The sequence below is a fragment of the Mustelus asterias genome, chromosome 2, assembly GCF_964213995.1.
Source record: "Mustelus asterias chromosome 2, sMusAst1.hap1.1, whole genome shotgun sequence".
NCBI classification, from domain to species: domain Eukaryota; kingdom Metazoa; phylum Chordata; class Chondrichthyes; order Carcharhiniformes; family Triakidae; genus Mustelus; species Mustelus asterias.
Window position 1 is genome coordinate 144990815 of NC_135802.1, and position 17040 is coordinate 145007854.

General features: G+C 44.2%; 1 protein-coding gene across 1 annotated transcript in view; it reads left to right on the forward strand.

Annotated features, from left to right (window-relative positions):
• The window catches only part of capn7 (calpain 7), a 41474-nt gene that overhangs the window by 15216 nt on the left and 9218 nt on the right, over window positions 1–17040 (forward strand). The window contains exons 11-16 of the mRNA XM_078242376.1: window positions 842–948; window positions 1048–1168; window positions 5022–5166; window positions 5632–5731; window positions 7992–8127; window positions 13264–13339. Coding sequence (XP_078098502.1) covers window positions 842–948; window positions 1048–1168; window positions 5022–5166; window positions 5632–5731; window positions 7992–8127; window positions 13264–13339 — 685 coding nt within the window. The remainder of the gene's footprint in view (window positions 1–841; window positions 949–1047; window positions 1169–5021; window positions 5167–5631; window positions 5732–7991; window positions 8128–13263; window positions 13340–17040) is intronic.

A 17040-nucleotide genomic window follows, 5' to 3' on the forward strand; every position in this document is an offset into this window, starting at 1 on the left:
AAGATTAGAACAATTAAATTTGCTAATCTTTCTCACCTGCTGGTGAGACTGTGACTAAACTCACATGTCGCTTAATTTAAGGGTGTAAATAATACTTCTAGAACAGTGCTCTGCCACTTAAAGTGAAGTAAGAAGTCTCACAACACCAGGTTAAAGTCCACCAGGTTTATTTGGTAGCAAATACCATAAGCTTTCGGAGCGCTGCCCCTTCGTCAGATGGAGTGAAAATCTGTTCTCCAACAGTGCACAGAGACACAACATCAAGTTACAGAATACTAATTAGAATGCAAATCTCTACAGCCAGCCAGGTCTTAAAGGTACAGATAATGTGGGTGGAGGGAACATTAAACACAAGTTAAAGAGATGTGTTTTGTCTCCACATCTAGTAAGATTCTGCAAGATCAGGGGGAAAGCTGTGGGGGTTACTGATAATGTGACATAAATCCAACATCCCGGTTTAGGCCGTCCTCATGTGTGCGGAACTTGGCTATCAGTTTCTGCTCAGCGACTCTGCGCTGTCGTGTGTCATGAAGGCCGCCTTGGAGAACGCTTACCTGAAGATCCAAGGCTGAATGCCCGTGACTGCTGAAGTGCTCCCCCACAGGAAGAGAACGTGCCATACATTTCTAGCTGCAAACGTTCTGATGTTTTTAGTGACTGTAATACTTTATTTTGTATCCAGGGATGATGTAATTTAAGAGATCAGATGAAAACGTAATTATATTTGGGACTACATGTGACTTAATGAATGGTGTCAGGTTTGAAATATTTGACCCTCGGTGTATTTGACTGTTCCACCTCTGGCCCCACAACCTAATCTATAAAATTGTGTGTTTTGCAGAACATTGATCTTCATGCTTTGACTGGCTGGATTCCAGAGCGAATTGCGATGCATTCGGACAATCAGAAGTTTGATTATGAGGGCACTTTCAGAATGCTATATCAAAGGTAATCTTAGACCAGTGTTGAAGCATCAGTAAAAGTTTTCAGGGGGTTTTAGTCAGTGTTTTGAGAAGTCTTTTTTCTGTATATGTCCAAATCAAATAGGTTTCATAAGGGAGATGTTCTAATTACCACAGCGACGGGCATAATGAGTGAGGAAGAGGGAGAACGATGGGGGCTCGTACCGACGCACGCGTATGCAGTTCTCGATATCCGGGAATACAAGGTAACAAAATGTTTCCATGTGTCGCAGACAATGGGACAGCCCATTTCCAGGTACAATCATATCCCCAATGGGAGTCCTAAAAGCAGATTTGGGTATTGATTATCAGTAGACTATAATACTCTCTTCCTCCCTTCTAAATTAGCACCAGGAATGTATCCATGTAGGTAAGTGATTTCTATGCCATCTGAGTTCGAGCTATACCTCACCCAAATTATTTCAGAGGACACAGCACATATGGTTCACCTTCTAAATCAAATATCCTAGGTTAAATCTCTCTGGAGATTTCATACCCACAATGAATATAGCATTAACTTTTGGCTTTACGTTGAAATTAACAAATTATTCAGGTGATTTATTATCGTTTTTAAGTTATCATTAATGAAAGGCTAGAACTACACTTAGTCACAACGCTGGTTGTCGCTTACCCTAATATGCAAGAAAAACAGAATTCTTTTAAAATCTCTTATTGTTTAATGATTGCATAGTTAATGAGAGATTTTTAAAAGTTATACAGAGGAAAAGGTGTTAGATTCATAGCTTAGTGGTGAAGTAAACACAATGCGGTTTAATACCGGTCAGATATGTAATGACTGGGACGGTGTGAACCTTGCTTGGATAGTGATGTAAATGGCAAAAGAGGGTGATTCCAGTAGATGGTATTGGGTTTTAGTGCTGAGGCAGCCTGATCTATTGAAGTATCTAGGTCTTTGTTCCATTGCCCATAACTAAATAGGTGGGTGGGTTGGTATCAGCTTTTCATTGTGCTTTCACCTAGTAATGGCATCTGATCTTAACACGTCTATATCTATTAATTAATATCTTGTAATTATGAACGTTTGTTGGTAACTTTTTTCATTATTGATTCCTATGATTGGATAGTAATGGAAACTGCTGGTATAAACTTGCCATACAGCATCACACTCTTTTCCTCTTCTCCCCCCAGCCCTCCATGAAGGTGCTGCAGTACCACCCCTGGCAGGAGGGTATAATTACAGCATGATGCGTTTAGGTAGGCAAACTCCCACCCAGCTGTGCACATAGGAATTTCTAAAAGAAATATATTCTAAAAAGCAACACTTACATTTATAGCCAATGAAGAATTTTTTTGAATGATAGTCACTATTGTAATATAGAAAATGTGACATCTGATTTGTGCACAGCAAGGTCCGCCCCCGCAATCAGCAATATGATAATGACTAGGTATTCTCTTGACTGATGTTTGATTGAGGGATAATGTTGTCCGTGGGAACATTATGCCTCTGTTTGATATCTCATCCGAAAGACAGCACCACTACCAGTGCAGTTTTCCCCAGTGCTGCACTGGAGTGGTATCCCAGATGTTTGTGTTCAATTCTGTGGAATTTAAACATAAAGATAGTTCTTTAAAATGGAAACTGAATTGTGTTTTCATGGCCTGATCCAATTCTCCTTTCACTTCCAATCCTGTTTAGTCAGGAAAACTACTGTTCATAGATCAGTAGAATCCCTACAGTGCAGAAAGAGGCCATCGGCCCAATGAGTCTGCACTGACTTTCCAAAAGAGCATCCCACCCAGGCCCTCCCATAATCCCGTGCATTTACCATGGTTAACCCACCTAACCTGCACATCTTTGGACAAAGGAAACTGGAGCACCTGGAGGAAACCCACACTGACGCAGGGAGAACGTGCGAACTCCACACAGACGAATAGTCACCCAAGATGGTTAGGTGGATTGGCCGTGCTAAATTGCCCCTTAGTGCCAGGGGGACTAGCTAGGGTAAATACATGGGGTTGTGGGGATAGGGCCTGGGTGGGATTGTGGTCGGTGCAGACTCAATGGACCGAATGGCCTCCTTCTGCACTCTAGGATTATATGATTCTATGACTGGAATCGAACCGGGGTCCCTGACACCGTGAGGCAGCAGTGTTAACCACTGTGCCACCGTGAGGCAGCAGTGTTAGCCACTGTGCCACCGTGAGGCAGCAGTGTTAGCCACTGTGCCACCGTGAGGCAGCAGTGTTAGCCACTGTGCCACCGTGAGGCAGCAGTGTTAGCCACTGTGCCACCGTGAGGCAGCAGTGTTAGCCACTGTGCCACCGTGAGGCAGCAGTGTTAGCCACTGTGCCACCGTGAGGCAGCAGTGTTAGCCACTGTGCCACCGTGAGGCAGCAGTGTTAGCCACTGTGCCACCGTGAGGCAGCAGTGTTAGCCACTGTGCCACCGTGAGGCAGCAGTGTTAGCCACTGTGCCACCGTGAGGCAGCAGTGTTAGCCACTGTGCCACCGTGAGGCAGCAGTGTTAGCCACTGTGCCACCGTGAGGCAGCAGTGTTAGCCACTGTGCCACCGTGAGGCAGCAGTGTTAGCCACTGTGCCACCGTGAGGCAGCAGTGTTAGCCACTGTGCCACCGTGAGGCAGCAGTGTTGGCCACTGTGCCACCGTGAGGCAGCAGTGTTGGCCACTGTGCCACCGTGAGGCAGCAGTGTTGGCCACTGTGCCACCGTGAGGCAGCAGTGTTGGCCACTGTGCCACCGTGAGGCAGCAGTGTTGGCCACTGTGCCACCGTGAGGCAGCAGTGTTAGCCACTGTGCCACCGTGAGGCAGCAGTGTTGGCCACTGTGCCACCGTGAGGCAGCAGTGTTGGCCACTGTGCCACCGTGAGGCAGCAGTGTTGGCCACTGTGCCACCGTGAGGCAGCAGTGTTGGCCACTGTGCCACCGTGAGGCAGCAGTGTTAGCCACTGTGCCACCGTGAGGCAGCAGTGTTGGCCACTGTGCCACCGTGAGGCAGCAGTGTTGGCCACTGTGCCACCGTGAGGCAGCAGTGTTAGCCACTGTGCCACCGTGAGGCAGCAGTGTTGGCCACTGTGCCACCGTGAGGCAGCAGTGTTGGCCACTGTGCCACCGTGAGGCAGCAGTGTTGGCCACTGTGCCACCGTGAGGCAGCAGTGTTGGCCACTGTGCCACCGTGAGGCAGCAGTGTTAGCCACTGTGCCACCGTGAGGCAGCAGTGTTGGCCACTGTGCCACCGTGAGGCAGCAGTGTTGGCCACTGTGCCACCGTGAGGCAGCAGTGTTGGCCACTGTGCCACCGTGAGGCAGCAGTGTTGGCCACTGTGCCACCGTGAGGCAGCAGTGTTGGCCACTGTGCCACCGTGAGGCAGCAGTGTTGGCCACTGTGCCACCGTGAGGCAGCAGTGTTGGCCACTGTGCCACCGTGAGGCAGCAGTGTTGGCCACTGTGCCACCGTGAGGCAGCAGTGTTGGCCACTGTGCCACCGTGAGGCAGCAGTGTTGGCCACTGTGCCACCGTGAGGCAGCAGTGTTGGCCACTGTGCCACCGTGAGGCAGCAGTGTTGGCCACTGTGCCACCGTGAGGCAGCAGTGTTGGCCACTGTGCCACCGTGAGGCAGCAGTGTTGGCCACTGTGCCACCGTGAGGCAGCAGTGTTGGCCACTGTGCCACCGTGAGGCAGCAGTGTTGGCCACTGTGCCGATTTTGGATTTCTGATGTTCAGCATCAAAAGGAAACCTTTAAGCTTTAAGCAAAGCAGGTGCAAAGAGCCAAATGTTGTAGATTTACTTGATTCATCCTTGTACCATGCAGAAAGATGCTAACTATATTTAAATATAATTTAACTTTCCTAAATTATTGATCTGATCTGAAGCTAAGCCCGGTAACCAAAGTATAAGCTTGAAAATAATTTTTAAAAACACAAGTTTGCTTTTAACACATGTGTTTCATTCGTAGCCATCATTGGATTGTTCTGCATATCCTTTTAGGGAGGTGTAATTATTTTAAACAATTCTCAGAATTTGTCTGTATTGCTTCTTGAGTTATTGGATTTGATTTATTTTTTGTTTTGCTGTCCTTTAGGGCCTTAAATTTCTTCAGCTTAAAAATCCCTGGAGTCATTTGCGATGGAAAGGACGGTACAGTGACAAGGATGAGAAAAGCTGGGTACCAGCTCTCCAAAAATATTTGAACTTTGATCCCAAAACAGCACAGAAAATAGACAATGGTAAGCTCCCGTGGTTTAGGATAGGGGACCCTTTTCATGCAAGTATTAGTGCCAGAAACAAGGGTAAAACCAACAGTTTTATTATGTCACTTTTTTCTGGGCCCTCACATGTATCTTAACGAGTGCAGGTTTCCTCTTGTAGCACCGAGACGTTGAAGGTTCCCTAGATGGAGTGTGTAGAGGAAAATCATGCAAAGATTACATGCCCATTAACCTAGTGGGCAGAAATTTAGAATTGGCTTTTTCTAGGTGCCCGATATTTCCTGCCTTATTTTTCCTCCCACTGCTCCTGCCACACCTTCCTTTATACCCTAGTACCTTAGCAGATAATCAACTCTGGTAACTTTACAAAGTCCAAGGACTTGAAGCTTTGCAAGTTGCCAACAGTGCAGTAAAAAGTTATTTTACTTAATGTGTCAAGCTGAAAGTTGCTTAGCTAATTTTGTGAATTCTTGCCCATTACAGGAATTTTCTGGATTAACTGGGAGGATCTTTGCCGGCATTATGATGTAATTTATTTGAGTTGGAATCCTGCACTGTTCAAAGAGTCAACCTATATTCACAGGTTGGTTAACATGGTGCTGTGCAATACTTAATTTCTTCCATTTCAGTGGGCAGTTTGCGACCTTCATAGACCGAGTCCCGCACTGTCAGAGGATGCAGTGTTAAACTAAGACCTCACCTGCCAATTCAAGTGCGTATCAAAAATCTTATGGTTTTTCTTTACAGCAGAGCTAAGAGTTCTCTTGGCAGCCTGGCCAACATTCAACCCAACTCCATCAAATCTGACCAATTCCACTTGCTTACTGATTGTGGGATGTTGTTATATACAAGTTGTGGTAGTTTTGCCCACACAAAAGTGGATATGCTTAAAATGTAATTTGCTAAAATGCAAATTACCTTGGCAAGGCTGGCATTTGTTGTTTGTCTCTAGTTGCACTGAGAAGGTGGTGGGCTTTCTTGAACCATTATAGTCCATGCAATGAATCTGTATAATGATTTGATACAATTAAGTGGCTTGCTCCAGAAGCAGTTAAGAGTCAGCCATTTTGCTATATGATTGTAACCACAAGTAGGCCAGACAGGGGAGGGAATAGCAGATTGCTTTCCTCAAATGACATTGGTGAACATTTGGAGTCTATAAACTACAATGTGACAGCTTCATAGCCGTGTTTTTTTTAAATTTGAGATATAATAACCATTATATAAATTCCTTCACTTACTGAAATCAGATCATCTTCAGTAATTTGTCAGTCACTATTCTATTTACATTGTGGCTGCACTATCCAGACAAAGTAATTTCCCCTTAATAATCTGTTTGTTTTGCAAGGATTGTCTCCATCTAATTAATATTCTTCCCTGTTCTTGGTTTCATAGTGAAGTATATTTGCTGAGATATTCTTCAGCTTTTGGATTGAATTATTCCAGCCAATAAATTTGTTTTAAGTTTTATATTTAATATGACATTTAAAAGCACATCTCTGGCAATCTGACAAATGAGAAAATTGCTTTTGACCCTTCAGAGTAGATTTTCCTATTTGAGTGATATTGATTAATATTGTCGTGACCCTGAAATCTTGCTGATTGATTAGAGTTGTTTTATGATGTGCTGGGCCAGTTAGATCCGAGGAAGGTTTTTTAAAAATTTTGTTTAAAATCCTATTTTTAAAAAGTAATTTTGCCCCCCGCACCAACCCACATCTCTCTTGCCTTTTGAGTATGCCATTGTGGTTCCAGGTCCCCTTAGCCAGCACGCTGTGCTGCATCTTCCCCTGCCTCATTTTTCTTTCCTCACCCAACCAGCCAGCCATGCCCTGCATGCTGATGGACAAAGTCACAAGCGATCAATGTTGTCTATTAGGTAACAATCTATTCTTTGCTGTTGGTACTATTTATCACCGGCCTGAGAGATCTAAAACTGCTGCCTATTTCTTTCATATTCTTTGGCCTTGAATCAAAAATAATCTGGCATAGCTGAAATAGTGAGAGAAATATTGATTGGAATAACATTGGAGGGAGGGGGGGTGCCTGTTCAGTGCAGTATTGCATTAAAATTTGCTTATTTTCACCTTCACAGTCTGGTAAACTGTTCTTTATTCGTTTGTGGGATATGGCCAATCGCTGGCAAGGACAAGGGTGGCACAGTGGTTAGCACTGCTGCCTCACAGCGCCAGGGACCCAAGTTCAATTCCCGGCCTTGGGTAACTGTCTATGCGGAATCTGCACGTTCTCCGTTTGTCTGTGTGGGTTTCCTCCGGATGCTCTGGTTTCCTCCCACAGTGCAAAAGACTTGCTGTTTAGGTGCATTGGCCGTGCTAAATTTCTCCCTCAGTGTACCTGAACTGGCGCTGGAGTATGGTGACTAGGGAACTTTCACAGCAACTTCATTGCAGTGTTACTGTAAGCCTACTTGTGACACTAATAAATAAATGTTTTACTTTATTTATTGTCCACGCCCAATTGCCCTTGCAAAGGTGTGGTAAGCCACAGGCTTGAACCATTGTTGTTAGCAAGCTAGTATTGAAAAAAACCTTGGCACCTTGCTGTGTGCATCTTGTGGATGGTGCAAAGTGTAGCCATGGTGTGACGATGGCGCTTCGAATGTTCCCCTCATGGGAAGAGAGAACCAAATGAGTCATTGGAGCTGCTCCACGATTACCTGCTTGCTGCCTGGATCGAGAATTTTCTCCAGCTAAAGAGGTGTATTGCAAAGTGGAAAAACTAGAAGTTGAACAAATACTTGACTGCATGTTTTTAACATATATAAGACTTTGTTTACATTGAGAAGCTGAGGAAAAATTATCTTCTCTCCTTTTTTTGCACAGTACTTGGGATGCAAAGCAAGGGCCTGTGAAAGATGTATACAGCCTGGCTAACAACCCTCAGTATAAACTGGAGGTGCAGTGTCCACAAGGTGGTGCTGTAGTCTGGGTTCTACTGACGAGGCATATTACTGACAAGGTAAGCAGGCAGCAGAGGATGTTGAGGCAATTGCTTGGCTTGCCTGGCTTAGTTACAATCCTAACTTCTTTTACACCTTAATTCAAATGCTGATTTGAATCTCTGGAATCCAATCTTGTGCAGTGACTCTGACTGTAAGAGCAGTATGTGTTCTGTACGTATTGTCTCTCTGTCTTGATCTCTCTGTTTACTGTCACATTAGAATGTCATTTGCAAGCCTTTATATAGAATCATTGGTGACAATCCAGAAAGAGGCCATTCAGCCCATTATGTCTGTACTGGTGTGCATCTAGTCTGATGGAAAGTTAAGCAGTAGGTACACCCACTGTGCTGTTGGATAGGGAGTTCCAGGATTTTGACCCAGCAACGATGAAGGAGCAGTGATGTATTTCCAAGTCAGGGTGGTGTGACACTTGGACAGGAAGTTTCAAGTGTTCATGTTCCCATGTACCTGCTGCCTCATCCTTCTAGGTAGTAGAAATCGTGGATTCAGAAGGTGCTGTTGAAGGAATCTTGGCAAGTTGCTGCAGTGCATCTTGTAGATGATACACACACGGATGATAGAAGGAGTGAATGTTTAAGATAGTGGACGGGTTCCTATCAAGATAGTGTTGAGCTCCTCGAGTGTTAGAGATGCACGTATCCTGAAAAGTATTCCACCCCACTCCTGAGTTGATAATTGGGAAAGTTTTGGGGAGACAGAAGGTGAATAATTTGCCACAGAATGCCCGGCTATGAGCTTCCCTTGCAGCCACAGTTTTTATGTGATGGGTTCAGTTTTGTTTCTGAGCAAACTGCAACCCCGAGGATATTGATGGTGGGACATTCAGAGATGATAATGCCATTGAATGTCATGGGGAGATGGTTAGATTCACTTGGTGGAGATGGTCACTGCCTGGAACCTCTGTGGCAGGATTTTTATCTTGTCACTTTTCATCCCAAGCCTGAATGTTGTCTTGCTGAGCACAGACTGCTCCAATGTCAGAGAAGTTGTAAATCGAACTGGGTATTGTGCAATCATCAATGGACATCTCCACTTATGATTGAGGGAAAGTCATTGATGGAGCAACTGAAAAAGGTTGGGTCTGGGATGTTGTCCTGAGGAACTCATGCAGTGATGTCCCAGGGATGAGCTGATTACCTCCGACAATCGCGATCAAATTCCTCTGTGCTCGGTATAATGCCAGCCTGTAAAAGGTTTTCCTCCTGGTTCTCCTGGACTTAGATTTTACTCTGGCACCTTGATGCCACCCTGAGTTAAAGTCTGCCTTGATGCCAGGCGCAATCACTTGCTCCTTACCTTTGAATTTCAGCTTTGCCCATGTTTGGACGAATGCTGCTTTGAGGTCTGAAGCTGGTTCTGGTGGAATCCAGACTGAGTACTGGTAAGCAGCTTATTGCTGACCTTGATAACACTATCGACCAAACTTTCCATCGTTTGCTGCTGATTGATATCAGCCTATGGGGTGATAATTGGCTGGATTGGGTTTGTTCAACTTTTTTTGAGGACTCAGCAATTTTCCACTTTGAGTAGATGGTAGTGCTTTATTAAAGCAGCTTGACCGGGGGCATGGCTAGTTCTGGAGCACAGGATCTCACCACTGCAGTTGGGAAGTACAGATTGTTGGGACTCGGTGCAATACATGCAACATAGCTTATATCAGGTCGAGTGAATCAAATTGGCTGAAAAGTAGCTCCAGTGGTGATGGGGACCTCGGAAGGAGGTTGAGAGGGATCATTCATTCTACTTTTGGTTGAAGATGGTTACAAATGTTCCAGCCTTGTCTTTTAAACCGATGTCCTGGGCTTCCCCATCATTAAGAATAAGTGATGTTTGTAGAGCTGTCCCTCCCGTTGTTTGTTTAACCTTCCACCACCATTTATGGCTAGATGTGGCAGAAATACAGAGCTTTGATCTGATCGGTTGATTGTGGGCTCATTTAGTTCCATGTAGCATGCTGCTTTCACTGATTATCTCACTGTCAGTCCTGTATTGTAGCTTCACCAAGTTTGCGTGTGCCTGGTGCTGCCCTGGTTTTCAATGCTGCTCTTTGATTTAGGGTTGATCCCCTGGTTGGATAGTAATGGCAGAGTGAGGAATACCCTGTGCCACAACATCACATTGTGATGGAATACAATTCTGATGCCCACAGTTCTGATGGCCCACAATGTCTCACGTCTGCCTAGCTTTGAGCTGTTAAGAGCTGTTCTGGATAAAGGCAATTAGTGCTACACCGCACATTGTCATAATGACAAAGAAAGAGGCTAAACAGCCCACTGAATCCATGCCAGCCATCTGTTGCGTAGTCCAGTTAGTACCATCACCCCACCCCATCCCCTTAAACCCTGCATGTTTGTTCCTCAAACGTTCATCCAGTTTCCTTTTGAAACCATTCATTGTCTCTGCTTCCACTGCCGTTTCTGGCAGCGAGTTCCAGGTTCATTATCGCTCTGCTAAAACCTCTTCCCCTCATCCTCTGCCCCAGTACGTCTTTTACCCAAACTTGCGTCCCCTAGTCCTTGTATCATCAGCTAATGGGAACAGCTTTTCTTTGACCACCTTATCTAACCTGTCAATCTTCTGCACCTCTTTTGAGTCTCCCCTCAGTCTCCTTTGTTCCAAAAAGAAAAAGCAAACCTTGTAGCTAAAATTCCTCGTCCCTGGCACCACTCTGGTAATTCTCCTTGGCACTCTCTCAAGGACATTTGCATCCTTCCCAAAATGTTTTCAGAGAGAAGATTGGCGAGAGGAGATATGTATATTGCATTCTGTGGTATGCAAAACATTTTGTCACAATTGGCCATCAATCTAATGCAAAGGGATCTTTCTTCTGTATTCAGCCTGGATTACCAACCCATAAATAATATGCAATTGTTTTCTCAGCTTATTACCAAGAGTAATTTGAAAATTTCCTAAGTTGTGGACTGGTGCAGCAAAGCTGTTTTACTGACATGGATTTAAATACTGAACAGAAAAGGCAAGGGGAGGTAATCTATTTGAGAAGAAAGCAGCCAAGGTAGGATCAGTAAGTTTGCCAATGACACAAAGATTGGCTGGGTGGTTAACAGTGAGGTTGAGTGTCTTGGGTTACTAGAAGATATAGACAAGATGGTCAAATGGGCGGATGAGTGGCAGATGGAATTTAACCCTGAAAAGTGTGAGGTGATGCACTTTGGAAGGAGAATTTAACAAGTAAGTATACTATGAAAGGTCTGACACTGAGAAGTTATGAAGAAAGAAGGGGCCATGGCATGTTTGTCCCTAGATCTCTGAAGGTGGAAAGGCAGGTTAATAGGGTGGTGAAAAAGGCATATGGCACACTCGCCTTTATCGGTTGGGGTATAGATTAAAAAAGCAGAGAGGTCATGATGGAGTTGTATAGAACTTTGGTGAGGCCACAGTTGGAGTACTGTGTGCAGTTCTGGTCGCCACATTATAGGAAGGATGTGATTGCACTGGAGAGGGTGCAGAGGAGATTCACTAGGATGCTGCCTGGGATGGAACATTTAAGTTATGAAGAGAAGTTGGATAGGCTTGGGTTGTTTTCTCTGGAGCGAGAACACTGAGGGGCGCCCTCATTGAGGTGTTCAAGATTGAAGGGCATGGACAGGGTGGATAGGGAGCAGCTGTTCCCCTTAGTTGAGGAGTCTGTTACGAGGGAGCACAAGTTAAAAGTGAGGGGAGGGAGGTTTAGGAGGGATTTAAAGAAAAACCTTTTTATTCAGAGTGTGATTATGGTCTGGAATGTGCTGCCTGGGAGGGTAGTGGAGGCGGGATGCCTCACATCCTTTAAAAAGCACCTGGATAAGTACTTGGCACGCCATAACATTCAAGGCTTTGGGCCAAGTGCTGGGCAAGTGGGATTAGTGGGCAGGTGTCGTTCATGTGTCGGTGCAGACTCGATGGGCCGAAGGGCCTCTTCTGCCCTGTAGGATTCTGTGATCCTTCCTGACCTTCTAAATCACTGTGTCCCACAAAATAGGTAGGAGCTGTATTTGTGCTTCTACATGTGGCAAGACTTTGTTTTCAGCTGGAATATTGTGGTGTGGACTGTCTGGCAACATAGAGAATTAAAGAGGCTAAATCAGTCCATGCTACACTTGCACATTTAATAACAAATAGGTCCACTCTATCCACACCCCTCATAAAACCCCTCAGCCTCTTCCGTTCCAAAGAAAACAAATCTAGCCTATTTAATCTTTCTTCATGGCTAAAATTCTCCATCCTGGCTCCGTCTTGATAAATCTCCTCTGTAATGCAATCATATCCTTCATGTGGTGCTGTGACTAGTTCTCTGGTTGCAGTTCAATTAGTGTTTTATACAACAATTCTTATACAAGAATTCAACAACCAGGTGGTATAGACTTGATAATTGGTAGAAGAACTAAAAAGTTGAGAAATCTGGAACTCGCTGCCTGAAAGGATAGTAAAAGCTGAAACCTTCACCACACTTAAAAACAAAATGGATCTGCATTTGAGGTGTTGTAAACTGCAGGGTTAGGGACCAAGTGCTGGAATTAGACAGGATAGCTCTCTTTCGGCTAGCACAGTTAAACTGGGTCGAATGGCCTCTTTCTGTGCTGTAAATATTTTGACGTTTGTATGAAATTTTCTTGGTCCTGCCTTCACATAAATTTAGGAAGAATGTCAATACATTGGTGAGGGTACAGGAAAGATCTTTAAAGATGATGTCAAGCATGAGGGTGCTTATGAGGGCAGACCAGAAAAAATGGGGCTCTTTTCAACATAACAAGGAAGGCTGCAGAGCAATTCTGATGAGAGGTAGTGAATTTTCAGAAAGGTTTTGATGTGCTTACTGAGGGGAGAAAAAATTGTTTCCAATTGTCAGTAACTAGAAGGGATAGATTTAAGGTCATCAGAAGAATGAAGGGAGCAGTTTTTTTTAAATTCGGATGGTTATTAGGATAGAAAGCTGGTGGAAGCACAATTGAACATGTAACTGAATTTCTTCAAAGGCTGTGGGAAAGGGTAGGGAAGTGCAACAGAGGTAATAGCTCTGAGACCTGGCGTGGATGTACGGCTGAATGCTTTCCCCTACGCTGTCAGGTTTACAAGAATTCCATGAAGCTTGCTCGCGCACTAACCTAACTGCTAAGTTTATGTTCTTATTACAGGATGATTTTGCCCACAATCGTGAATTTATAACATTGGTAGTTTACCAGACTGGAGGAAAGAAGGTTTACTATCCAAGTAAGTATGATCCTCGTGGAAGTGGCAGAACTGTAAGATTTTGAAGGAGCGTAAAAGTGAAACCAGTGCATAAAACTTAAGGGTGTATGCGTGGGGGAGGTGGGTGTTGAAAGAGATGTAGAAAGAGGATAAGTCACTCCAGAAAGTAATACAACAGGTCCAAGACTTGGGATCTCAAAATAACTTCAAGCCAAAGCAGAAATGTTTTCAGGTTCAGCAAAGTAAACTGAAAAAGGAATGTGGTTTGTACAGAAGTGAGTAGATAAGACCAGTGAATGATGGACAAGGAGAACAGAACGATGGATTGTAGATAAGAGTGAAAAGGATCCCAGGGATCTTTGTTTGCTTGTTGGTTGATCTCTCATGGTGTCATCCCAGAGGATCAAAGACCAAGTGTCATCTTCTGAGTAAGTGGGATTGCAAATGAATAGTGGAGCTGCAATTGGGTTTGTTTAACTTGCAGAGTATAGAATTATAGTAAGAAGTCTCACAACATCAGGTTAAAGTCCAACAGGTTTATATAGAATCACAAGCTTTCGGAGCGCTGCTCCTTCATCAGGTGAGTGGAGAGGTAGGTTTCACAAACACAAGACTCGCATTCCAAGCATTATCCTGCAATTGTGCGTTTGTCTATAAATGTTTGTGAAACCTGCGCCTCCATTCACCTGATGAAGGAGCAGCACTCCGAAAGCTCGTGATTCCAAATAAACCTGCTGGACTTTAACCTGGTGTTGTGAGACTTCTACTGCGCCCACCCAGTCCAACGCCAGCATCTCGACATCATAAAATCAACAAGCCTCTGGAAAACTTGAGATTAAAAAGAAATTATTCCACAGGTTCATAGAAATGTGAATTAGATATTTTGGTACATCAGTTTAATGGCAAATCAATGAATACATTTTACTTTTTTTTAAATAGGCCTTTTTTGGGTTAGCGATTAAATTGAAAGCTGGAAGTAGAGATGAATTTAAAGTTGATCACAGTATTGTAGGCAAATGCACAGCCAGATTCCACAAAAGACCAGGTAACCTGAATTGAAATCTTTGCTACAAAGCCTGAATTTATATATTACCCTTCAACATAGTAAAATGTCCCAAAATGTTTCACAGGGACAATAGCAAACAAAATTTGACGCCTAGCCAAAGACGATGTTAGGACAGTTGATTGTTTTCGCTGGAAAGGCGGCGGCTAAGAGGGGATCTTATTGAAACATATAAGATGATTAGAGGTTTAGATAGGGTGGATAGTGATAGCCTTTTTCCTCTGATGGAGAAATCCAGCACGAGGGGGCATGGCTTTAAATTGAGGGGGGGTAGTTATAGAACCGATGTCAGGGGTAGGTTCTTTACCCAGAGGGTGGTGAGGGATTGGAATGCCCTGCCAGCATCAGTAGTAAATGCGCCTAGTTTGGGGGCGTTTAAGAGATCCGTAGATAGGTTCATGGACGAAAAGAAATTGGTTTAGGTTGGAGGGTCACAGTTTTTTTTTAACTGGTCGGTGCAACATCGTGGGCCGAAGGGCCTGTTCTGCGCTGTAATGTTCTATGTTCTATGTTCTATGATTAACTGCTTGGTCAAAGAGGTAGTTTTTTTAAGGAGCATCTTAAAGGAAGGTAAAGAGGCAAACTGGTTTAGGAAGGAACGGTGGCACAGTGGTTAGCACTGCTGCCTCGCAGTGCTCGGGACCTGGGTTCAGTTCCTGGCTTGGGTCACTGTCTGTGTGGAGTTTGCATATTCTCCCCATGTCTGTGTGGGTTTCCCTCCGGGTGCTCCGTTTACCTCCCACGCTCCAAAGATGTGTGGGTTAGGTGGATTGGCCATGCTAAATTGCCCCTTAGGTGTCAGGAGGACTAGCTAGGGTAAATGCATGGGGTTATAGGGATAGGACCTGGGTGGGATTGTGGTCATTGCACACTCGATAGGCTGTATGGCCTCTTTCTGCGCTGTAGGACTCTAAGATTCTATAAAATTCTAGAAAGCTGCTGAAGGTGTAACCCCTGGTAATGGTGCAGAGAAAGTACAGATGCACAAGAGACCAGAATTAGAAAAATACAAATGTATCCAATCTTTGTAGAGGTGACAGAATTATGGAGAAGTGAGAGTAGAGGGATGTGAAGACAAGCGACAATTTTGAAATGAAGGTCATCATGATTCAAGACCCAGTGCAGATCAGCAGCACAGAGACTGAATGAATGGAACTTGACACAAGTTCAGATATTTGCAGTAGAGTTTTGGATGAGTTCAGGTTCATGGAGGGAACAAGATGGTAAACCATTCAGGAGAGCATTGGGCTGGTCGAGTCTTGGGGGTAACAAAAGCAGGCTTGAGACACATGCTGCAATGGAGGTCGAACTCAACAGAATTTTTGATGGAAAGAACATTGGTTCAGGATCTGTTTAGGGTATCAGATTCTTATGGCTGAGATAATGGCCAGGGAAGGGCATGGAATTAGTGCCTCAGAAACAGGCTTTGTGGCAGTTCCACCTACCTCCAGAATGATGTCTCTTTACCGTGTTATCTAACAAATAAATCGGATATCGTGAAATGTTGCTGGTACCAGTTAACTGTTATTTCCTGATTGCTGTATGGATCTTATTGTTCACTACTTGTCAGTTCAGGTTTTGGTAAAATTGGTGATTTCAGACCTTTATGTGGCATGTTTTCTTGCAGTATGTAGAGCGGTCACACAATAGTCTGTTGTTCAACAGTGTTTTTTGGACTGGTGAACGTCAAAAGATTTTGCAGAAAACTAATGTTGGTGCACAGTAACTGCATTTAGCGTTATGGCCAGTTTGTTCACAACATTCTGTAGCTAAAGAAAGGCAATGGAATGATTAATAATGGCTTAGAGGAATCCAAGTGCTGTACAGGTGCCAGAAATCCAATACTAACTGAGCAAGTGCATGTTTGAACCAGAAGTTCTGGTGTATGAAAATCTTGGATCTGCACGCATCTTAATCATTGTAATAAATCTATGTCACACCCCTGAGAGTTTTAAAAATGTAATGAGGTTTTAATATTCTGGGCTAACTATCTAAGTAGCAAATAGCTAATCTAGATTGACTCCTTGTCACCTTTTCTGATTGAACATTAAATTTGTCCTTCGTTCTGTGTCTCCTTCAAGATAACTGCACCAAAGATATATATTTGTTAAAGTTTATTTTATTAGTGTCACAAGTAGGCTTACATTAACAGTGCAATAAAGTTACTGTGAAATTCCCCTGGTCGCCATGCTCTGGCGCCTGTTAGGGTACATTGAGGGAGAATTTAGCATGGCCAGTGCAACTAACCAGCACGTCTTTTGGACTGTGGGAGGAAACCGGAGCACCCGAAGGAAGCCCACGCAGACACGGGGGAGAACATGCAGACTCCGCACACAGTCCCCAAGCCATGGTCATTTTCAAAGACTTTGATCAGTGAGACTGTCTCGATTCAGAAAACAAGGTGCATATCCCGACCTCCTTGAACTTTGATCTTCTTTGCCTTGCCTTGAGGGGCAATGAATAATCCTGTCTGGGGATGTGTGTCACAGTGCTGCTGGGAGAAGCAGACAGCAGTAACTATTCTAACCATAGATATGCTGCATAACCAGCAAGATATAATCCAATAGTAATTCACCATTGACCAAAAGGCTTCAATTTTGCTACAGTTAAATAGACCCGTCAGATGAAACATTTCCCTTGTGCCTGAACAGCGCAGTCC